General features: G+C 40.9%; 1 protein-coding gene across 1 annotated transcript; it reads left to right on the plus strand.

The window, feature by feature from the left end:
* The first annotated feature begins 19,346 nt into the window (after positions 1 to 19,346).
* Positions 19,347 to 20,303, plus strand: LOC147693581 (olfactory receptor 6N1-like). The gene has a single exon (XM_086936054.1). The coding sequence runs from the start codon at positions 19,347 to 19,349 to the stop codon at positions 20,301 to 20,303; it is 957 nt and encodes a 318-aa protein (XP_086792180.1).
* The last annotated feature ends 6,057 nt before the right edge of the window (positions 20,304 to 26,360 follow it).

Here is a 26,360-nt window from a genome sequence, read left to right on the forward strand (position 1 = left end):
GACATCTCAATGCACTAACAGTGTACTTCTGCAGATACCTCTCCTATTACTCGTTGATTGTATACTTGCCTTTGACCCTATACAGCGCTTCACTGTCTTTTCACTAGGTTCATACTACGCAAATACCACATATGTACATAAGTGTTTGTCTTAATGAATAACGTGTTATTTTTTCAGAAATTACTCATTCATGTTTTAGTAGGATCATAAAAACCTGTGTACAGCTCTCCTGAATGTGTAAACACATGTTTTCCCTCTGAACTTCAACTGGTAATAGGGGCAGGAATATGCAGAGTACCTTTTGTTACTATTAGCGTAGCTACCTGAATGAGAGATCACAGTGCCTCTCCTAAGGAAACCATCAGGACAACTCTGCAAGTTATCCGTCTGACAGACCTTTGATTGGAATCTAACATCACCCATGCTTCACCCAGTAAACGAATGAGCAGTCCTTTCTTAATGTAATTTAAACAAAGCTAAGATGTGATATTGTTAGCTTAAAATATATTCTTCATCAGTCACTACATTATTTCCCTGAACGTTCTGTGTTACATATACCTTCAGAAATGATAACGGAACCATCCACCCTCAATGGGATTTATTGGCAAGGGCATCATCTTTAATCTAACAATATTCTATCCCAAGACCTTACCGGTGGTCCAGGTAATCCCTCCCAGAAAGTAACAATTTCCCAGTTTGGAAACAAAACACATGACACAGATTTACAATCTTCTTGGCCTGCATCGGTGCTAGGTAGGCAGGGATTAGGAGACATAGACTTCAGGAATCTAGTAAAACACAATCTACATCATGCACAAGGCATACTGTAATAAAGGTTCTTTTTCCTGTACAGTATGGCAGGCAATCGCAAGCCAGAAAAATCTCAGCTCAGTCACGTCCCATCTCATGCATCAATAATATTTTAAACGGAGAAACCTCTGTGGTCATTCACTGGAAGCTCAGGGTCCAAATCTCTGACAGGCTCTAGAGACCTGTCCTAGGACACAAACAAGGTATCTGCTTTTCAGGTGACTTTGGCCTTTAATATTTTCTAAGTCTTCTCAAACTGTGCCTAATTAATGGTACTGTACATCCAGGATGTAAAGTCCACCGGGAAGGGATTTGTTGTTTATGTTGATACAATGTTCATATATTATTGTTACTCCCCATGGCGAGGCCACAGGTGGTGTCAGGTTTGCTGGTACTTGGCAAGGGCTGAAGGGAGCCACCGTTCCCAGCTGATCTGCTGAGGGCTGTATATAACCCTCTGCTGTGAGGAACCGTGTGGAGGGTGCGACAAAGAAGGTGGGAAACTGACACCATTTTCTCGCATAGCATGGAAACGCTCCGGGCACTTTTCCTCCACTGAGTGGAGGAGACAGCCAGCCCTTGCTGCTTCAGGCCCACTCACGTGTAAGTACTGCAGTGTTCAGGTTCACTCACTTAGATGCATATTCAGACTGTCTCTTCATCCATCAGCTCTTCCTTCTGTCTCAGTCTGAGGGGCATATTATCAAGGCAGGCGAAATGGAATTATCGCCACTTTTGCAACCCGTTTTTGTCCGCAAAGCGCCGATAATTCCATCGCCCTATTAGCAAGCTGTCGCTAACATCAGTTAGCGACAGCTTTTAGGTGATAGCGAGCGGTTTGGGGACCGCTTTGCATGCCAGCAATATTTATCGCTAATGACATGCAAAGTGGGCGTTCCCAACCAGTTAGCTACTGAAAGCAGTCGCCAACCTCTCTATCACCTATTAGCAAGGCAGGCGTAGCGATAAAAAATTCTCTCTAAGCACGAATATCGCTGAAAAATAACGCCTCTTCAGACCAGTTCTTAGCCTGTATATCCAATGGGAGGTGAATATTCAGGTTAAGACCCTATAGGCGATCATACGTGAATATCACTGGTTTTCCAGCATTATTCACACATTTTGCCGCTATCGCCGGTTATTTTATCGCATTGGAGATAAACGTTGCTAATAGCGCGTTATCTCTGCGATAAAATCCGGTGATGCTTGACGATAAAAAAAATGTCGCTAAGCTTCTTTAGCGATAAATATCGCTAGTTGTTGATAATATGCCTCTTTGTCTCCCCAATGATGCCATCCAATTGACTCCACAGTGCTTGGTTTCTAAACTATTTCATGGGTTTTTCAGGAGTTTTCACTACCAGAAGGAATCTATGCAAGTTCACTCATAGGTAATGTAAGAGGGGCCCTTTTTACTCACACACTGCTGTAGGAATAACATGTTGATCTTTCAGGGTCGCAGATGACAAACCTCGGAAACTGAGTGTGACACCTTCTGTGCATTTCAGATTTAGAGCAAGAACGACCACCTCGCAGTTCTCAGGTTTTGTAGGTCGTTTTTGAAAGCGTTGTATACAAAGAGTGCTGTGCTATGTATTTGCATGCTTAGAATTTCACATTTAGAGAACCAGGATCCAAGGCGCAGCAGAGCGCGTTGCACCAAATATTTTTATTGCAAGAGGACCGTCTCATGCTTGTTTGATGCCTTTGCTAAGGCAGGATTACAGAATACAGAGGTGATGGTGCAAGGGGAGGGGGGGCATAGCGTGTATTTGGAAAGCGCACGTTCACTCAAAGCTTGGGTCTCTTGGCGCTGAAATAAAAATGTTTATTGTTACCCATTTGTGATCATTTTATCGATTTCGGAAGGATGAAAGCTGATTGGCCTGCCAGGATTCAAAACGGTGAGAGTGAGGTCAAACACAAGCCCCTGGAGTTAATGCTTTAGTCCACGGAGTCAGCACTCACGCACAAAAGGAGGCATTCAGCCTTATGAAAAACTGCGAACAGATGCAATTTGTGGTTATTTTGTACACGAATCACCTCTGAGTTTCAGCGAACTGCTTTCATTCCTGTATTCACGGTAGCTAGAACCACCAGGTCCTACCAGATAGGACTTGGTCTTGGAAACTAAGATGCAAGAGGTCATAAAGTTTCTAAAGTTGGCTCAAATGCTGTTCACACGCTGTTCCCCTTGACTTCCATGTAAAGGTAAGCCGGGTAAAATACACTCATGTTAAGCGCGCCAGAGTATGTTTTGTGACCGCCAGTTACACCTACTCATACATGTGTTGTTGTTGAACGCCAGAAACTAGTAGATTGTTTTCAGAATATGACCCTGTGTGCCAAACTTCAAATATAGGCCAGACCGACCAATTCATCCTTTTGGGGAGGGGATCCGGTGAACAGTTTGACTGTAGATAATGTTGTCAGTAAAGAGAAAGGAAGAGGTTTAACCCGGTAGCAAAAGCCTCCACAGCCCGGGCTCAAGTGAGCTTTGTACGAATCCTTCGGAAGTGGCTGGGTGTGTTGGAGACTACGAGTCCCATGGGTTGCTTCATGGCCCAGTGTCAGGCCGGGGCTAGCACCGAGGTGCCTCAGCAGGACAGTACAGGGTAGCGGCTTGCCTGGAAATTTGGCAGTGAATTAAATTGAAAAAAACAAACGAGGGAGCACTAAAGGAAAAAAACACATGGAAAATGATCACCACAGACAGAAAGGTTACAGAGTGCGCACTACTGCTGGGAGCAGCCCCCCTCCCCCCGCCAGCCACAACACACACCCTGGCCTCAGCATAGGGCTTGCGTGGGTGTGACCTTCTGCAGGTTCGGGAGGGAGGTTTTCCTTGAAGTAACCCCTGCCTGAAAACGTGACTTTCTGGAACAGGCGCAGTCCAGAGCGGGCGTGGGTTTAAAAACAGGTCTATAGACAGCAACAGAAGGGGGTCCTGTGGTGGGCGCTATCCATGTAAGTTTGGGAGAAGCCATAACAAAATCGAGTTGCCCCTGCTCCTAGCGTCATTACGGAAACTGCTACCTGGGCTGCTGTTTGGAAAGCAGAAGTCTCGTCATTAAACGTGCAAAGTAAACGAACCATGAGTGAGGTGTGCGTTTGTCATGAAACGTGCAAGGCGTGTTTACTCCCTTATTGAAACCAGAAATCTGCTAACGAGTTGACAGCAAGGCCTAGATTTAAGATGGGGTCAAGCATTGACTTGTTATCGCATTTGTTTCCTGGTACCCTAGGGAAACTTCCAGTTTTAAATAGTTTCTATAGATCCTTTTACTGCGAGTTGCGGTGCTTAATTTGAACCGGTGGTTATGGGGCGGCCGCCAGTGCTCATTGTCGGGGCCGGCACTTATTTTTCCTCGAGACTTCAATCCAAAGCGACAGCGAGAAAAACACAAGAGGGTGCAGAAGGAGGCAGAGAAAGGCGGAAAAGTGTGACAAATGAAACACGCAGCAGTGGCAGGAGGAGTGCGCGGGCAGCAACAGTGACATATGAATCTCCACTAAACGTGACGCCATAGTATTGAAGGTGTAACATTAATAACTGAGTTTATACCCAATAGCACACAAGGTGACACAACGAGGTCATCGCTTGGAAGGTGACACGTTAACAACTGACTTTAGATGCTATAGCGTGGAAGGTGACACAATAATAAGTACGTTGAGAGGTCATAGCATTGAAGGTGACGCAATAGGGGAAAGGATTTGGCGTAACGGCCAGAGCTGCTGACTTCGGAGCTGTGGACCCAGGTCCAGGTTCGACATCGGCTCACCATCCAATGATACTGGGCAAATCATTCAATCTCCCCGTGCCTACAAAAAAAGGAATATTTCCGTCTGTTACTAACCTAACTGGTAGAATTCCCGCCCTATAAAAATGCAAAAAAATGTATAATAATAATAATAACAACTGGTTTAGTTGCCATAGCACTGTAGGTGATGAACTCAAACATCGAGCTATAAAATGCAAATGGAAGAAAATGAGGCGAGGAATATAGAGAGTGAGAAAATAAAGGCAATGTGAGGAGAAGCCTATGCAGTGTGGGAAGTAAGGCCCCCTGAGAGGGTCTACCAGATCTAACCATCTTTGGAAAGGACTGGCCTGCCCCGCGACGGCCAAATGCATGATTAAAGTATTTCGTTTTGAAGCTCGGTAGGTTTTCACTTTCTTTAATATCCGATACCGACTTCCGCACAGTATTTGCGAGAGAACAGAACTGACAAGAGGAATTCTCTTTTATGTAACATAGTCATTTCGCATGAGAACTGATGCCAAAGTGTATGTGTAACATACATGATGAATATGATTTGAAACTATATGTAATGACATGAAAACACTAGAAGTCTGTAAAAATATATTCCTTGCATGGCCCCTTGAAGATATTGCCGGATGTGCTGAGGCACTTGGATTTGGCAAATATTTCCACACCAGCGTTGGGAGAACAGAAAATAAAGGTTCTAATGTACACTGAAGATGCGCTATGCTTGTCTAGAGGTGTGCTTTACACACACTTCAAGTATTAAAGGTCAAATATTAGCATTAGAGAATAAAGCAAATACTTGAACATATATAGCAGCATATTTACAAGGGATATCACCACCAGAACGTTCGGGTGGCGATATCCTCGTTTCCATATTTACAAAGTCTTGTAAATATGGCCCTTTATACGCATCACTTAGCGTGAAAGGGGGGTGCAATGGGTGCTGCTGTGGGCGTTTCACCGCAACACCCATTGCTTTTTGACGCTGCCCCAGACTTACAAGGATGTGTAAATCGAAGGCAGCACCAAAAATTAACACCATACAAGAGCTGGTGTTAAAATGCCGTCACGAGGAATTTTTTTTTATTTCTACTCGTTTTTTCTTCTGCAGCGCACATACAAAGAGAAAAATTACACTAATGATTGTTTTTGTGCAGTAAGGGACACCTTAAATCATGACAAAGTTGCTACTTCTATGTGTGCTGCATTCTGAAACAGACATAGAAGTAACAAATTGCCATTATGGATTGTTTATGTGCAGGAAGAAACACCTTTCTGCTGATAAACAATCATTCCCTGCAACGCTGGCACCCTTGCACTATGGCGCAAGGGCGCCTGAGTTGGCACTAGGTAGCTAATTTTAGCCCCAGCGCTAGGGAAAAACACAGGGGTGTGCTATATTGTTGTAAATACGGCGCATCCCTGGTTTTGGAAATGGAGTGCTGTGCTGCCAAATTTGGCGCAGCTCTGCATTCTGACATTTTGTTGTGTTTGTAGTATCATAACTCACTATCTAGTCCAACTCTCCTGCCTCTGGCATAATTATTGACAGTGAAATTTGATTCGCTGCTGCTACATGGGGCGATTGCACAGAGGGACTTTTTTTATAAGTTCCTCAAACTGGACATGAATGAGAAATATTTTTTTTATCTAAGGAGGAAATCAACCCTGCCCCTATGTTATCTGCATTTGGTGTTACTCAGGGTGTCACTGCTGGCTGACTCTGCTTTCTGAACTAATATTTATAAAGATGCCTTATTCCAAAGGTATTTATAGCTGAAAAGGTTTTTTTTGCAGCAAAAAAATCCATCAATTACACCTTCCAGAAATGCATAAGATGGTCGACATAAATGGATTTACTACTGCAGATTTCTTCATAACGAGTGTAGATAAATCCCTATTAGTAAGTGCCATTAAAAAGGTGGGAAGTGGGCATTACAAGGTGTTATCTGCCTTACAAAATTGGGAATGGCAACAAACATGGTTGTTCGAGGGAATTCACAGTCTCCAATTGAAACCCTTCACACCCTGGAACTGTTCGGGAGCTTGACTCAGCCAAGGCCTGGAATAAATCCCCTTCCAAGTTCAGAATGGAAGAGATCCCTTCCACATTTGGTGGGGATGTAGCTGGAGGGCTTTCTTGAGGGGGAAAATGCACACCGGGCTCCATTGCCCTTGAGCAGAAATCTACACTATTTGAAGCTTCCCAGGCGGACTTCTGGGAATATTAAAAGTAAAAGTACTTTCAGGACAAAATCTAATCCTCCACTCTTATTTTTATGTTTTTGTCATGAAGATGGACTTCAAGTGTGCAGGTTCTCATGAAAAGACTTATTACATCCTTACCACTGCTTTTGCTTTTGCAGCTACAATGGTGAATGTCTTGCCTATCGGTTTATTAGGATTATTATTTTGGGGATTTATACAGCACAGAAGCTACTCAAAGAATGTCCCGGCGCTAACAGTAAAAAATAGCTCAACAAATAAAAGAACTAGAAGGCTGACCCACAGAGCCAAGTCTTGAGAAGTTTCTTGGAGAGCAATATGTCCCCAGTGGCACAGAGTTGTAGTGAAATAGCATTCCACTCCTTGGCAGGCAAAAAAGGATAAGAGCAGCCACCCCATTGTTTTCTTCTAATTCAGGGATGATCATCAGGAGGGAACTGGGGGATCAAAGTGACCTAGCCAGTTGATATAGAATAAATCTTTTGGACAGGCAATGAGGTCCTTAGTGATAAAAAGCTCTATGAGTTAGAACTAGGCCTTTGAACCTCACATGTTCTTTTACAGGCAGCCAGTGCAGATGTTTTAGAGATGGCTGGATGTGAGCTCTCCGGGGGAGACACAGCAAGAGTCACGAGGTGGCTTCCTGCGCTAGATGCAGTCTCCTCAGGAGCTAGGCAGGCAGCCCCAGTAGAATGAGTTGGCATAGTCCAACCTAGAGGTGATCAAAGCCTGGATCACTCTTTTTTTGCTGGTTCAGACCTATTTTTTTCAGTACAAAGGCATGCATATGTTTGCTACATCCCCCAGCCATCAATGTAGTCACAAGGGTAGTGAAATATCTGGAACAAATGATAGTCCAAATGAAACAAGCATTGTAAAAGTCAACAGGTCATGGCTGAGAAACCTATCTACTTTGAGAATGCATGTTCGCCGCACCCCAAGATGACTGTAGTGAATGGACATGCAGGTGTAACAACCATCTTGGAATAAATTACATGAAGCCCAAATAAAAATCATTCTTACTTGGCTGACGTGTATGAGCTGATTTGATTTTCATTCATATTTTTATGGTATTCTAACTTCACAGTTCCAAGAATGAGGGCAGCCATTAAGGAATGGTAAATAAAAAAATGAAGTATGTGCGGGATAGTGCACAAATGGGTAAAAGTGAGGAGCCAAGTAACAGTGTGAAGCTATTGGACCCTCACACAAAATAAACAGAGAAGGGCAGGAGGTAGTTGAAGGTAAGGGCAGGGTATTATAATATCAAATGTCCACAATGGAATGGCCTGGCAGTAGTGTACAGCTTCTGGAGATTCATTAAAATAAATGAAAAAAGAATAATAATAAAGGTAGGGGGCAGAGACTGAGGAGAGCAATGCACTGCCATTGAGTGCTGAAAGTCAAATTAAAAAATCCCTCACATCCATAATGGAAGGGTAGAAGTCAACCAATCAGAGGCATGTTAAAGAATCAGTTGTGGCTTCGAAGCACTGTAAGTAATTGTTGCAACTCATAATCTTTTCAAAGAATTGATTTTAGTTACTGGATTCGGCCAGAATAACACGAATTGTTCCAGTTGCAGACATATCTCTCAAAGGCAGGCAGGTTAAAATACTGAGCTACCTGTGTGTGGCCGCTTCTTCTCCTTCCTCACCCCCAAGTCCTGGAACGCCCTCCCCTCCACCTGTGAACCGTCTTGTCACACAAGGACTTCAGGAAGAAGCCCAAGACATAGCTTTTCAACCTAGGCTCACAGAACCCAGCACCTGGAGACCCCCGGGGTGACAAGTTGAGCTTTATAAGACTAGCTGATTGATTGATTGTTCCACATGCATTCTTTGCACCTGTAGGGCACATAGGTGCTTTGAATACAATGCATCTAAGTGAACATTAGCAGGTTAGTCATACTAACTCAGCATGGCAGAGTTTGTATTAAGCTTCATGCTGATTTTCTGTCTTTTATTCATCTAGAGACATTATTATACTTTTACCATTCTCTTCACATACATTTAATACAATCTTTACTTATCTAAAAATCATATCAAAATCTAACTCATTTCTACACACGAATTGCACAATGATAAACAGCAAAAATTGATATGGCTCAAGTGGTTTAACCATGTTTGTAATAGCTTTCAAGGACAAGCTACCAACTCAACGAATATCCATTTTCACTGATGTCACTCTTTCTTTTGATGAGTAATGGTTTATAGAAATCATCCCAACTCTATCTAGGGAGGTTTATGATTTCAAATCTCAAGTTATTTCTAGTTATAATGTCATATACAACTTATCAGTTAGTCTCAGTCAGCTACACCGTAGGTTTACTCTGTGTGTTGCATCATGCTAGTTAGCAAAATACAACTCTTAGATTTCATGTTGTAAAACATCTTCTTACCTCAGATGTAGAGATACCCTTGTCAAGTTGATCCTACAATGGCATATGCAAAGATCTATCCAGTCTACTGGCAAATCAATTTTATTGAGCTGCACCTCACATTTTATACTGCGTAACTTTGTGTGGTCCTGCAATGAGCACAAACCAAGTATATCACAAAAGGTGTGGTGCTTGTAAAATAAACCAACAAATCACGAAGAAGACAAAATCCAACATTTTTGGAAATAGGCCAATCATTTTTGTTTTATTTAGCAGGACTCTGATTAAATGGGAAAGCTATACTTTATAGAAGAGGATGCCTTACACATAACAGTATCGGTATCAATAGGAGACTAGCTCTACAATGGATTAATCTGACACGGTTATGGTAGATTAATATTAGTTATGTAGCGACTCAGTATTTTGCCGGGTGGCAGTGGCACCTCTTGGGTGTCTTTTGAAAGCCCTCACCCACCAACCTAGTTGGTGGCATGCTTCATCATCGGGCCCACCCAGTGACACCTAGCGTGTCCCGGGTGTGCTTCGACGCCTGATTACAGCGGAGCAGGTATGTCACTGTGTGTGCGGTGTGAGGTGCTAAGATAAGTGAAGTTAAAACGGCTTGACAGGTGGTCCCTGGGGTGAGGATATTTTATTAAAAGGGCCTCTGCCAGCGGTTAAAAATAAGGCTGTGGGACGTTAGAGGCGGGTTACGACCTCCTACGTCCTTAGGTAGTCAACATGTTTCAGCCAGTGCCTTATGTTATTCTGGCTTTCATCAGGACAATAAATATGTGTTGGTTAAAATTAGGGGTTGTGTAGTGTAGTCTGCCTCCTTCGCAGAACCGGTTCTGCGAAGGAGGCACAACAGGTCCCACGCTGGTGCTGGCCAGAAATCCTGGCTTCACCCTGCCACTTCAATAACCTTGGAGCTACCAACAAGCATTGAAAGCGTGATCTTGAGAAGGGAATCCCCCATCTCACAGCTAGATACACTTTAGGGCGTGTAGACACATAGACTACACTACACAACCCCTAATTTTAACCAACACATATTTATTGTCCCACAGCCTTATTTTTAACCGCTGGCAGAGGCCCTTTTAATAAAATATCCTCACCCCAGGGACCACCTGTCAAGCCGTTTTAACTTCACTTATCTTAGCACCTCACACCGCACACACAGTGACATACCTGCTCCGCTGTAATCAGGCGTCGAAGCACACCCGGGACACGCTAGGTGTCACTGGGTGGGCCCGATGATGAAGCATGCCACCAACTAGGTTGGTGGGTGAGGGCTTTCAAAAGACACCCAAGAGGTGCCACTGCCACCCGGCAAAATACTGAGTCGCTACATAACTAATATTAATCTACCATAACCGTGTCAGATTAATCCATTGTAGAGCTAGTCTCCTATTGATACCGATACATATAAACCGGGGATCTGGACTAGCTTTCTGGTCCTCTCTCTCCCTCTTGATTCTCGCCATTACACATAACAGTGTCATGCTTCATCATCAACATCCTCCTGCCTCCCTGGTAATATAGTACCACCAGGACGAACTCAACCTCCTCAAAGATTTGGTGGTAGGAGGAAGTTTTTCAATAAAACTACTTGACAAAGTGTGATCCAGATAATATCAAAATACCTTAGGGTTCTTTGGTTTATCACCTTTATTAGTGAGGATGCTATTTATGTCTCGTGACACTTTATCAAACAGGTAAGTAGAGGACTATGACTCAAACCCATCTTGTAATCGCCAACATGTTTCTGCCCACAATAACTAGCCTATCACGTCTGGGGCATTCATTAGGGCTATAGGATCCCTAAATCTAGACAATAGGCTCAAAATATCCTGCAAGTCAATGCTACTACATCACCAATGCAAACACTCAGGTGAGTCTTACCTGAGTTTCCTTAGAACCAACTTAAGCAATCAACCTATTAGAAAAATTACAGACACAATCATATTTTTCAGCTTGCATGTGAAGGCATAGTCGCTTCGCACCCACCACACTTGTTGTCTTGAGATGTCGTGCAGTGACATTATCCTGTTTAATCATGTTTTGGGATTTTATGACTGACCTTAGTCGAGTATTGGGAAGCGATCTGGAAAATATCCTTTCTGTTGTATATTTGTTTTGTATGAAAAGATGTATCTTTTGCATCATATAAAAATAGGGATTTTACAGTGTAAAAATCATACCCTGCAATTTAATCTATAACTGCAAGGAGTCCCGGAGTGACGTCAAATGCGACTTCCTAGACAATACCATCCTGTAGATTCGACATTTTGAACCCTTAACCTCTTGACTGCTATGGATTTCCACTCCTGGTGCGTAGTCTATTTTTGATGTTAGGGGTAACTTGTGTTTACACCTTCATAACTTTTTTACACAAAATGTACGCGCGCCACATTTCTGACCTAATTTTCCAACATTTTGGTCAGTCTAAAGGTACCCATATATTGTAGATTCTGCTGAAGGGAACTGAGAAAATTGCTAAAATATGTCTGAGTTTAGAGTTTTTGTGGGAAAAATGGGGGAAAGGTGATATGCAAGAAAGTGTACGTTTTTTCCTGAAACTTGCACCAGCGAAAGGTTTGTTGTACTAAGCTTGCCATTTTCCCAGCTTTCAGTAGCAAGCAGGATTATTAAAAACACAATATTCCATTTTCCTTCTTTTGTGGGTTTAGCCTGCTTACAGTTTGTGGTGGAAACAGATCTGGAACTCATGGGTAAACCCAGGAAGCTATACATTTATGAACTGTAAGCACAATTCTAAATTCAGCAAGGGGTCATTTGTAAAGATCGCTCAAGGTTTTCCACATAAACGAACTATTGGAATATATAATAATGAGAACGAGTAGGAAAAACCAGCAATTGGTGACAATGTTTGTATCTGTAATGCAAAAGTAAAATGTTGTTACTTCTGGTTGCAGGGATAAGTATGGTGTGTAGGTTCTCCAAAAACATGTAATACCCAGATCAAACAACTGAGTTGCACACAACAATGATTTTTCACTATGTACCATCGATACAACAACTCACATGGTAAATTATAGAGAATGAAAAATGTGCATGGAGAAACATATATTTCTGAAATGTACGCAAGATACTGAGTTCGAAACAGTAGTTATTTTTACACTGATGAATTTGTGGTTACCCATACTATCATGTGATTCGGAATGAATTTTGCATAATATTTTCTTTCTTCATCCTGCCTTGCATTTGAAGGCCACAAATTCAGCAAAATACAATTAATAATAACATATTTCTACTATTCTGTTTTTCCATACATATCCCGATAAAGAAATGGTACCCCACTTGTATGGCTGGTCTTAGTGTCTGCAACCCAAAATGTGGCCTGGAAACATTGTAATTTACTCACCAAAATCAACACTTTTTTACAATGTGGGCAACTTTGTATTTTAGTTCATACCTCACCTGCCTCCTAGACATTTCTGAAAACTAGACAACTGGGAAGTCCAGTGTGGTGAGACATGACATTCACACACAATTTGACTACTCAGAAGCCCCTACAAACCTCAGACTTTGGCTGAAAATGTTCTGTATCCTCCCATTCATGTGAGGGAAATTTCCAGAATATGTAGGGATCCACATGCTTCCTACCACCCAGCACTCCTACACTTCTCCCAATAAAAATGGTACCTATGTGAGTGGTCCTAGCACACACGACAGGAGAGGGCCTAAAAACCAACATGGACAGATCAAATTTTCCCACGCACAGACCTATTTTCTGCAAATTTGCTTATCTGTAGATGTTGGGCCCTCGCTCAGCTCTGAAAACAGGAGTCTATGATGGCATAACCTGAGTGGATCTATTGAGCTTTTGGAACCCAAAAGCCCTTGCACACCCCAAACCTTAGCTAAAGCACACATTTTGCTCTTATTTCTGTAAGACAAGGTTCTGGAATCTTCAAATTCCTAACTACCCTGCGTTACGCCATCTCCTGATAAATTTATACATAGACACATCAGATTTTTCTAATCAAACTCAACAGTTAAAAAAAATGAATACAGTGGATTTTAAGACCTGTCCCAGCCGTCACACAAGGGAACCTCACAAACACAGACATTTCTGAAAACTAAATGCCTAGGGAGTCCAAGCTGGTGTAACTCTCATTGATCTCACACAAGTTTCTTACCCAGATGCCCTTGCAAACATTTTCCTCATATTCCTATGAAAAAAAGTTCCACATTCTGTAGGAATCCACAATATTTGTACCACTCAGGGATCCCACACGTCTCCCCATAAAAACGGTAGCCCATTTGAGTGTTTGTGCCAAGGCCTGCAATACAAAATGGTCCAAAACACAAACGAGACAGATGGAATTTTTTTTGGGTGGGGGCATTGCCTTGCCCTTGATGTGGACCTCCCACAACCATGTGTTTTATTCCACGTATTCCTTGTAGCGAGTGGGCTGTAAGCCCCCTTGTGGGAAGAAACACTGTTGTGACCTTTTGGGGTGGGGGCATGGCCCTGTGCATGGTGTTGTGCCCCCCTTCCTTTGGGAGACAATTCGGAGAAATATGGATGTGGAGCTCACGTTCACAATGTCAAATGGGATAACTGCAAAGTAAGCCACAAATAACTGATCGGTTCAAGATGTCACTCTTGACATTCCTGACTCTCATCGAATTGCAAAATGAGGGCAATGGTTGAGGCACAGATTTATAACTCATTCTCCTTTTATGAATAATGACCCCATTTCCAATCTCTTGGTTTAATTATATATGAAAGTTACTTTAAATGCTAGTGTTCAGCCTCCTCTCTAGCAGGAGCAGTGCTTAATTTGAGCCAGTGGTTTCCGGTGCTCGACACCGGCACTTAATTGTCAGCACCGGTACCTATGACAGTCTGCCACATGCTGGTGCGTTTTTTTTTTAATTCAGAGATAAGCACAACAAATGTTGTATATCAATTTAATATACATTACGATTGATTAATACCTATTACCAAAGTCATTCTTTAAACTTTGGGGTCCTGAAATTGTCAGAATTCTCACACTTGAAGGAGTGTAACTTATTACTTATGCTGCTATTGTAATTGACAGCAGCAATGGGCAGTGCAAGCAGAAGTGGCCTGCTGACTAGAGCTCTGGCACTTATCTTTTTTTTACAAATTAAGCACTGACTATGGCAAAGCAGGCCATGGGAGAATACCAATCAGATACCAACCCTTATTTTCACATGACAGCAGCAACCCGCTCTGCAGCACACTGTTTACCTTTAAATGCTTTGATATGCTCCATACAAAGACACATGTAGAGGTTGAGAGGAGAGAAGAACACTGCAAAGTGCCAATAGCACTGCTACCTGAGCCTCCATAAAGGGAGCAGACTTGGGAGTTTGCGCTGGTGCATTGGTAATCTGCCCCATTGGCATGGAGGGCACAGCCAGCCCTACTATGCCAATTTCAACCCCTGTTGATCCAAGACGGAAGCAGCCCATGCCACACCACACAGATGCCCATAGAGGCACTGTCATGAAGGGCACTGTGCAGATATGACTGATGCTCCCCTCAGCTTCCACGGAGAAGACCAAACCACTGGCAGACTGAGCACAGCGACTGTCATGGGTGGTACAGACTGTTCCGAGAGGATGACAGTCATCATGGTCCTCATCCTCTGACACCATACAGAGGTGAGACAGCAACAGTACTACGTATTGCCTTCCGCATCAATGCAAAGCAAATAAATGTATACATCTGCGATTTTGCCATAGGTTGTTACAAAACTGCCACCCAGCCAATGCATAATGCAGCCTTGGCCTAGCAAGCCAATGGCTGAAAAAGGCAAACCCAAGTCCATTTATATATGTATATACCTGCATCTATTTGTGTGTGTATGTGTATTTGTTGCATGTGTGTGCTTTGCGCTGTGAGGTGTGTGTGTAGAAGTGACAAGAGGATATAACAAACTGCTGAATCTGTCTGTAGCAAGACCTAAAAAAGAGGAAAAGTGCTAAAGGTATTTCACTGCATGGGGAACAAAATAGGGATGGGCATAACTCACGTAAATTGCTGTGGCGTAATTATGTGACATTACAGCTAAATTATGTGAGATAATGCGTTATTACTTGAAGAACATACCCCCTATTAAGCACCTTATTCTTAAACGCCAAATGCACATTTGCTACTAAAATGGACCCAAAGATACACTTTACACTAAGAAAATAGTGCAAAATGCAACAGAACACGAGAAACAACAGCCATCAGCTGCTTGCGCTCTGTTCCTGTGCTCTTTCCATAGGCATTTTCACCCCCTAATTACGCTAAATTAGGAGAGAGGGTGTAAACTCATAATTTTTGGTTATTTCGTGTCAGAAGAGTAAGCAAAATTACCAAAATTACTCCAATTACTTCAGCATAATTAAAATGTTGCCTGTGTACATCAGAAAACTGCTTTCCTGCACCTGGAAGGACTGCTCTGCTGACCGGAGCCTGCCTTGAACCCTCAGAGGCCTGCCCTGATGTTTGAGCCCTGCCCCACTTCTTGTACCTAGGACTACCAGAGTGACTCTAAGATATAGTTGGCTGGTCTGCTGTCCTGAGCCTGGACAGAAAAAGATTCAATCATCTTGAACCAGCACCTAGACCTAGACCTAGCCTAAGTGAGTCCAGACACTCCAAGTGGTAGCTATCTAGTCTGAACATCGAACTCTTCACTGGGACTTCATCCAATGACGAAGCCTTATCCTTGGACATCACTTTAAGCCATGCCGTGCTGAACTCTACCTTTTCAGACATTTTTCCAAATATTTTTCTTCTAAGTTGAAATGTCGCCACTCTTTGTATCTGATTGGGGCTCCATCGTGGTGGACCATAAATTTTGGCTTTGACCCTATCTCACGCGACAAGATGTGCGTGCTAAATTTCACTCTGAACTTCAATATTTAATTTCTCTGGTTCTACTAATTGGATTCGTGTTGTATTGGTGTCAAATAATTAATTAAGCTTTACTCTATTTTTCTAAATTGGTGTTGAATTTTGCTTGTGTTGTGTTTATGCTTTATTACTGTTCAGGTATGACATAAATACTTTAGACGTTGCATCTAAGTTAAGCCTGACTATTTTTGTGCAAAGCTAACTGAGGGTTAAACACAGGTTAATTTAGTGACTTTAGTGGTTCACTTAACTTAGTAGGGAATCATTTTGGTGCTGGATTTGGACTGTCATAATTCTTGCTAGAACCTCTTCTTAAATAGCTGCCAGGATTCTGTAATAAAACATTAAATAATATATACATCCATGTATTTCCTACTGGCAAAAGCCAGTCGGTAGTAGTAGTTAAGACCAGCTCTTCCTATAGACATTTTTTTTGTGTTAATAACTGTGGTGCCATTTGACGAATCTTCACGGAGGTTTCACAAAAAAAGTTTCCTACTTTCCCAAGTTCTGCATAGAAAGTTTCAGGGTGATTTTTCAAGTAGGGAAAGAGAAAAAGGGGGGTCCCAAACTTTTTTCTCCATGTAGTGTCTATGGGGATTTTGCCATTTTTAAACATAGCTACAGGTCGAACCATTGAACGAATTTACACCAAATTTGTCAGAAAGCTAGCTTTTCGTCCAGAAAGAACCTTTGTCATAATTTGATGTTAATCTGTTCAGTAATATTGAAGTTATTGAAGAAATAATACTGTGTATATCTAGGGACATGGATCCTCTGCGGATACAGGGTTACAAGCAGGGTCACTTGGATACCTGCGGATTAAATTATATATTGGGTTACAGGGACGTTACAATTAGGTTCAGGTTTTATTCATAAAAAACCATTGAAATTCAGCAGTTACAGGTATATTTATAGTTATACTGAAGAAACTATAACTTTTGCCAATTAGTAACTTCAGGCTATGGGTTTTAGCTTCTTATCATAAATATAATTGTACGTATATCTATAACTGAAGAATTTCTATGGTTTTGTGCATGTAAAATGTGCACCTAACTATAAGATCCCTATAACCATTGTTATGTTTCTGTGAATTTGTATATAAATATGTATCTATGTAGATACATAGGAGGCATTTGGAACCACCATGTTCTGCCATTAGCTTACTTGGTGTTATTTACACACTGTGCTTCCATCTATAACAGTAAACTGCATGGGGTAATGGTTTAGTCTACATCGATTTATTGCCCTGTGAATTGTGACATTTTCTTATCTTATGCATTCATACACCTGAAAATGAGGCGGCTTCAATATCTGGGATGGTTGACCAGTCATTTAGTTTTGATTTTTTTCTTTTGTAGTTCCCTTTCAATTTCTTTGCTTCTTCTCTCTGTATTTTTAGGGTCACATGCATCATAGGAAATATCAGTAGCAAAGGGGCAGATTTGCAGAATCTGCCCCTTTGCGACCAGTATTTTTGCATTTGGGATGCATCAACCCAAATGCAATTTTGCAATTTAGGTAATCGCAAATTTTGCGATTACTTAAATTGCAAATGCATTTAGGGAATCGCAAATTGCGATTCCCTAAATGCAATGCATGATGCCCTTCAAAATTGCAATTTCACAACTTGGAATCGCAGATTACCATCAATTTCAACTTGATGGTAATTTGTGAAAACTTTGAAAAAAGCACAAAAGTGCATTTTTCAAAGTACCATGTTGCGTACACACATGCCCTTGGGGCATGTGTGTGTGCAACATGTGATAACATGCCAATTTCAGGGGTGCATCAGGGTGGCCTTTTGGTCCCCTTGCACCCTTTAAATTGCATGCGCAATTTCCGAGTACCTGTTTGGTACTCACAAATTGTGCATGCAATTCCCATTCATTTCTATGGGCCTCAAGGCCAATAGGAATGAATGGGAAGCTATTCCTTAATTGCAAATCACAATTTGCAATTCACAATTAAGGAATATGTAGCAATTGCTAATATTTTAGCAAAACCTACATGCATGGGCAAATGTGATTCCATAATTACAATTCCTTAATAATCGCAATTATGGAATCGCAATTGCCTACATTGATGCATGTGCCCCTAAATGTTTCTTAAGATAATACTGCAGCTCTTCAAGCAGTACTAACAGGTTGCTGGATTGCTGCTCATTTCTTCTGCAGTAAGCCTCACTCGATGTGGGGAGTTCCTCTTAACTAGGAGATCATTATGGAATGCTGCTGCTCATCCTCAATCATTGTTTTATCATTCCAAGATGGCAAACTGTTGGTTCTAAAGGCGGAAGCAATTCTTGAACTTGAGAACAATGACAAACTATTTGCAAAACCTTTGCAAGATGGACACCTGCTGCTATGTTTAGTGTTATTATTCCAAACATTTGCCCACCACGTTTAGAAGGCAAAATGTTTTCTTTTTCAAATTGTATTCTTTTAATTTATCCTGCTTATATTGTTGAGTTTGGATATGTTTTATTTAGGTTGTGTCAGAGAGTAAATGGAAGAACAAGTCAGAGGATTGATGCAAGTATGAATTAGTACAAAGGTGAGTGACAGAATGTGTAGATGATGTCTTAATAATTGTCTACACCCATCAGTGACATAAAAGGCACTTTCATTCATAAGCTTGACCTATTAGCATTGCCAATGCTTATTCAAGACTGCTATTGAAGTTCATGTCTTCTACCAGAGAATCATCACAGTGAATGACTACACCATCCTGCACTATTACCTTCCAATCAATATTACATAGGTGTAGAAATTGTGCCTATTGTATTATGATTTACTTTCTAATCATAATTATCTTTTATACAAACCACTCACTCCTTACATATCCTCCTTCCACCCTCAAGTCTCTGCTGTCTCAAAATGCGTCCACACAAACTGATATAGGTCTTATGAACTTTTCTTTCTAGCTGTACAGCGTCACTAGTATAAATATTTCTTGAAGATCTATCCTTCTTACCGACAGGACAGAGGGTGGTACTATATCAATGACTATATAGGGAATTGAATGAAGCTGTGGTAGGGATGCTTTCATGAACGTGACTAATCACTTAAAAAGATAGATAAACAGAATTATAACATTTGCTTTATTTGTACAAAGACAAGTTGTCTTGTTGTCAGGCAAACAAATTGACTGTAAGAAGGGCAATACTTAAAAACATCCCAACACCTTGTTTACATGTTGGTTCAACTAAGGGCCATCATATTTATCTTTCAGCTGCTGTTTACCAAAAGACATGGAAAGGGCGGAATCATACAACAGTACCTTCAGCTCAATAACTGAGTTTATCTTATTTGGATTTCCAAGCCTGCAGAATTTTCATGGCTTGCTGTTTGGAATTCTACTCCCCATCTACCTTCTAACTATCACAGGTAATGGGATTGTATTTCTACTCACAAACCTTGATCCTAAACTTGAAACTCCCATGTTCTTCTTTGTCAGCCAACTCTCCTTCCTGGATCTCAGCTTCACCACAGCGACTGTACCAAAAATGCTGGCCAAGTTTCTCATGAACAGCAACACAATATCCTACAGTGGCTGCCTCTTACAGATGTACTTCTTTCTTTCTTTGGGAGCTTCAGAATGTCTCCTGTTGACCGTGATGTCCTTTGATCGATATTATGCCATATGTCAGCCTCTCCAATATGCAACATATATGACTAGAAAACGCTGTTTTCAGCTTTCTCTTGTTGCATGGTGCTGGGGATTTCTCTCTCCACTCCCATCTGCAATTCTGGTGACAAGACTGCCCTTCTGTAGATCTAATGTTGTTGATCATTATTATTGTGACCACCCACCTCTTCTCAAACTATCCTGTGCTGACACTTCCGTTAATGTTACTGTTGGTTCCACTTCAAGTTCTCTTGTCATAGTTTCATCATTTTCTCTGATTTTAATTTCCTACATCAAAATAATATTAACAATCCTGAAAATTAGTTCAAAAGGGGGAAGAAGAAAAACATTTTCGACCTGTGGGTCTCACTTGTTGGTGGTGAATGTGTTTTTTTTGCCGATCATTTTCATGTACATTCGTCCCGCTGGATCCTATGTTTCTGATATAGACTCACTAGTTGCTATGCTATATTCTATTTTAACGCCCATGTTTAACCCTATCATATATACCCTGAGAAACAAAGAGATTAAGGAAGCGTTCATGAGGAAACTAAGCTTCTACAAATTGTTCTTTAAATGAGAAGCATTTTTTTGGAATAGGCTTGAAAAATTGAAGTGAGATAATGGTGCAGTCAAAAGGCGTGTGACTGTTTCTGAGGGGTTTTGATGAAGTATCCAAAACTATCCAGTAAAGAAGATATCATAAGTAATCAAGTTGATAATCACCTTCTCCATCTTATATGTTTCTCAAATAAGACTACCCAAAGCAATCCTCCTGAATCGAGAACAAATTTAGAGGAAAAGTTCCAGTACTATAAAATCAGATGCAAACTCTATGTGAATATGCTACCCCCAACTTCATTCTTTGCCTTATGACTGAATATAATTTAGTAAAATGAGGGATCAGATTCCTCCATCACAGGCACTCAAATGCAGATAAAAGCAATACCTAATATCATTTTGCAATGACCAAAACATGCCCGTAAAAGGCAGTCCAACCCAAAGGAATTGCTCCCTCTATAAGGGCACTATATGAACAAGAAAACACTGCCATTGTCAAATATCAATCAATATGTTGTAAGGGAATCACAAGTCAAAGTGCAGATGTATACTATGGAAGCTATGAGAACCAAGACAAAAAGTTGGTCTACTACATAGGAAATAACGATCCCATGGCAATCTGAAATTGGTAAGAAATACACCCTCTGTTGAGAACATTCTTCTGGCCAGAGCTTTTGAGATTCACCTGACTTTACTGGAGCATTATTAATGCAGCATTTGTCCTCAAACATCTTTCTAAATGTCACACTGACATTCAGAGAACTCCACTGGCTCCCACTGTATAGCTACATCACATTTAAGACCTGATGCCCAGCCAACTAAGCAGTCATTCCTGGCACCCACCGTGCCCAAGAGGAGGTGAAAAACTATTTCCTATCACACGCAACTGTTGGCATTACATTCAGAAAGAAATATCTGCTGATACATTTTGCAGATGGCAATACTCCAGAAAGCTAATACATAATACACATTAAATCCCACAAACATGGCTGAGATCAATGGGGTTTGGAATCATGATATTGCAATCCAGTATAAAATTCATCGCACTGAGCGATATGAATATGGTGAATCGGTCGGTAGATGTCTTGTGCAAAGGCTTCGAGGACGTCAGACAAAACAGCGTATCGAGACTTTAGAGAATGACCAGGGCCACTTGGTTGGGACAATGGATGGTATACTACAGGTTTTTCAACAATACTATACTTCATTATATACTCAAGAATATCTGTCCCCCGATCAGATCGACCAATTGGTGGCCAGATTATCGGTGATTGAACCCGGTGTTAGAGAAGAGTTAGAAGCTCCTATAACTATGCTACAACTTGAAAGTGCATTTAAGGACCTTGCGATTGGAAAAGCTGCTGGTCCGGATAAACTGCCGTTAGAAATTTACCGATTGCTATTTGCCATTATTAAAGACGACATGCTGGTCACTTTTCTTGCCGCTCAAGCTGGAGCTCCTCCTCCGTCGTGGGATGACGCAAACATAGTGGTATTTAAAAAAAAGGATAAGCCCTCATATCTTCCGGGGTCATATTGACCCATTTCATTAATAAATGTAGACGTCAAAATATACTCTAAAATCCTCGCTAGCCGCTTAGTTCAAGTTGTACCACTATTACTGTCCAATCAACAACATGGCTTCCTTCCGGGCCATAGTACTGTTACTGTAAATGTAAATGTATTGGCATTTATATAGCGCACTACTTACCCGTAGGGTCCCAAGGCGCTTCGACCGCTGCGAAACCCTTCCTGGCTTCCCTGAGAGATGGTCCCTTAATGGGTATCTCCAGGGTGAGACCAGGCATCCCCGGCGGTCTGGTGGGGCCGTTAGTGAAGATGAGGCAAGCTAATGCCCAGAGTTGCCGAGTGTGATCGCTGATCAGAGTGGGCACCGAGGCGAGAGAATTATCGAGTCCATTGACCCTGGTCCAGAAACCTGCCGTGCCGGGAATCGAACCCTGGTCCCGGGCCGTCCTCCGCTCTCGGGTCTGCCGCCTCTAACCAGTGAGCCACACTACTTCACTGTGGAGAAGTGTGGCTCACTGGTTAGAGCAGGCAGACCCTGAAGCAGAGGTCAGACCCGGGACCAGGGTTCAATTCCCGACGCGGCAGGGTCTTGAGCTCAAATATCCATGGACTCGATAATTCTCGCTTCGGTGCCTGACCTAATCATGGGTTCACACTCTGCAACTCTGGGCATTAAGCTTGCTTAATCTCCACAGCGACCCCCGCGGCGGGATGCCTGGCTTTCACCTTGGGGATGCCCTGTAGGGGCTATCTCACAGGGAAAAGCCAGGACGGGTTCACAAGGCAAGCGCGGAGATACCCCTTCGGGGGTCGATTCAGGCGCTATATAAGAAACATAATAATAATAATAACCATCTACATCCGGTGATTGCTGTTTTAGACTATGCTGATGTATTCCACAACAATGTTGGATTGGTGTTTTTAGATGCTGAAAAAGCATTTGATCGGGTGGCGTGGGCATTTCTATGGGCTATAATGGGTAAAATGGGGTTTGGACCCCGATTTTTGCTAGCCCTGCAAATAATGTATAAACGTCCAAGGGCCAAGATCTGTGTGATGGGCCAGGAGTCCGCATTTGTTTATATAACTAGGGGTACACAGCAGGGATGCCCATGCTCGCTGCTATTATTTGCTGTCTACATTGAACCATTGTTACAGATGCTAGAAAGTTCCCAGGGTATACAATCTATGGCCAATTGTGTGCGTGTCTTAGCCTACGCAGATGACATCGCGGTTGTGACATCTGACCCAGAACAAGCATTGGGGGAAATTGAAACTATAACACGTGAATTTGGTAAAGTTTCTGGGTACAAACTGAACATTGCTAAAACCCAAGTTGTGTGTACTAATGGGCTATGTCCTAATGACATGCGTGTTACTACTGTAGCAAAGTATCTTGGAATCAAAATTAGGATGTCGCTCCTAGAATTAGTCACTGTGAATTGGACTGATATCTTACAGTCCATTAAGCGCTAGTTGGAGAGGTTTGAATGTTTACATTTAACACTAGTAGGGCGGCGAAATGCTTTCAAAATGTGTATTTTACCCAGGGTAATGTATTATTTTCGGACCGTACCGCTTCAGCTGCCACGTCCACAATTAATGAAGCTTCAATCTATAACCGATAGATTTTTATGGAGCTGGAAATCCCCTCACCGACCGTCCAAATTCATGACATTGCCACTCTCAAAAGGTGGTTGGGGAGTCCCGAATTTTGTTTTTTATTATCTAGCTTGCCTTTTGCAAAACATGAAATTTTCGATTTGTGGGGGTGAGACACAGGTATTTGATAGCCCTAACATTTGCTCAATGCTATTAGGTTGTCAATCTCGACAAATGCTGCTACACTTTCTTGAGCCAAGTTATTATAAAAGAACAAGATTTAAGATTATATTAACAGCATTTAAAGGTTGGAGGGCGGTTCGCAAAATAATTCCTCTTAATCGCATTAATCTTTATACATGTTGTGATTCAACATAATTACTACCTCCTATATTTTGGGATAGTAAGATGAAGGCGTGGGCGGATAAAGGTATCAGGTGTTTAGGAAATATGATGTATGCTGCTACTATGGTTACATTTGATGATCTAAAGGTAACATATGGGATTCTTCAGAGTGATTTCATTAAATACTTACAAGTGCGAGATTTCATTTCAAAACATCCGCTTATGCTATCTAATGGGACTAATGCCCTGTTAGAAGTTTTGAATAAACTGGTGAACATAGGGATTTTATATAACTGCTTGTTGAGTCAACAAAGCGATGATATTGCTATACAAGAGGGGAAATGGAATATCAGATTGGGCATTTCTGACCAGCTGATTCAAGTATCTATCGACATGGCTGCAAAGATTACGCTAACAGCTAACTTACGCTCTTAACACAATAAAATGTTATTTAATTTATATCATACACCGGCCAAGATGATGAAGTGGGGCAATATATATAATGGGAAATGTTATTGGTGCCAAACTGATAAAGCAGATATTGTACATATATTTTTGGATTGCAGAGTTTTAAACTCTTTTTTCACTTCTATTGCCCAATTTTGGTCAACTATTTCAAATTCTGATGTGCTGATATCTAGAGAAATGATGATGTTTGGACTCTGTAAAGACATGGCCAGTATGCCACTTTATTATCAAAATCGGTATTTCTTGTTTATGGCTATGTCAGTTCTCGATTATTTATTGCTTCCATGTGGTTGAAAGCTGCGGCACCGTCATTTGAGATGTGGCGGGCAAAGTTCTATAACATATTTAATTTAGAATTTAATTTATATCGTATTAGATCATTGAAAAAAAAAACAACTGGGGTATAGGATCTGGCAGCCTATGATTGATCATTTAGCTAATGATAGCCCAAGTTAGGCTGTAATATTTGCTCACTCTCTTGGTTATGATATATATGTACTTGTGAATAGGATTAATGTATATACTTTTTTATATTTGCTTTGATCATGCTATGAACTGCATAATAAAAAAAGAAGAAAAAAAAAGCTAATACATAATACACATTAAATCCCACAAACATGTTTGATCTCTTTTGATGAATGCACTTACAATGTGAAAGCTAAACATTTCACCAAAATGATCCAGAACATTAGAAATTATACTAATATCCTCCGCCAGCACCTGATTTCACTTTGGTTTGACTAAGGAACAATCATCTGCAGGTGGAAAGCAATCACAAGGTCATACACAACTTTCAACCCAGTCAAAAATGTGGATATCAGACTTTCTATTGCAAGCAACAGACTTAATGCCTTATTATGACTTTGGTGATGTGGGAGCTGAGCCACCACGTTACCGCCTTCTCCCACACCGCAAAAGTGAAAATGGACTGCCTGCCATATTACAAGTTATTTTGTATCTGGGGGCAGTTCTTGGCGGTAACTAGTCAAAATATCGAGCTTTTAATTTCGACTAGAATAGACATATTATCGACCTCAACATAATATAGACTACAAAAATATCGACTAGAAAAAATTAATATCGACTAGAATAGCAATAATATCGAATCAAAAATATAGAATGGACATAATATCGACTAGACAGAATATAGACAACAAAAATATCGAATTTAAGGTAAGTTAATATTAATTTTTAATTTTTGTGTATTATAATTCTGTAGCGGGTTGTGGGTTTAAAGGGGAATAGGGTGGGAAGTAATTTAATTATAATTAATTAAATATGTCATTTTATTTATTGGTATTTATTTAGAATAATTGTTAAATTATTATTAATTGATAATTAATTAAAATATAATTGCTAATTAGTTTTAATTGATTAATTAATAAATATTGTTTTTTTAGTAATGTATTTATTGTAGTGGGTTGTGGGTTTATAGGGGAATAGGGTGGGAAGTAATTTCATTATAATTAATGAAATATGTTATTTGAATTATTGGTATTTATTTAGAATTAATTGTAAATTAATAATAATTTGTAATTAATTAAAATATATTTTGTAATTTATTGTAATTGATTAATTGATAATTATGTTACTTTTATTAAATTAATTTCTCTAGTGGGTTGTGTGTTTTTAGGGGAATAGCTTGTGAAGTAATTTAATTGTGAGTAAATACATCTTTGAACATTTTTTTGATTGAGTTAATTTTTTTAAATTTTTAATTATTTTATTATTAATAGGTAAATAATTAGCATTGGTAGGTAATTTTTATTATTAAATAATTTTTATTTGTATTTTAAATTGATAATTTAATATATTTAACACGATTGTAAAATATTTTAATTAATTTGTAATTGGTGTTTTTACCCCTACACTATGGGGTCGATTCCGATTCGGGAAAAACCGCTCCGAATAGCCGTTCGGAGCGTTTTTCCCGTACGAATCGTACCCTGCAACGTCCCCCGTACGTACGACGAAGTACGATTCGTACCAGGAGCCGTACTCCGTACGAGTCGTACAAGACACCGTACGACTCTAATCTCTGTACGATTCTCCCTCGGAACCCACTGTAGGCGACATCTGTACGGTTCGCGGCTGGTTTTTACGACCCAGTAAGTACGATACGTGTCGGGTA

Source organism: Lissotriton vulgaris, chromosome 8 (genome assembly GCF_964263255.1).
Source record: "Lissotriton vulgaris chromosome 8, aLisVul1.2, whole genome shotgun sequence".
In the NCBI taxonomy this organism is placed as follows: Eukaryota; Metazoa; Chordata; class Amphibia; order Caudata; family Salamandridae; genus Lissotriton; species Lissotriton vulgaris.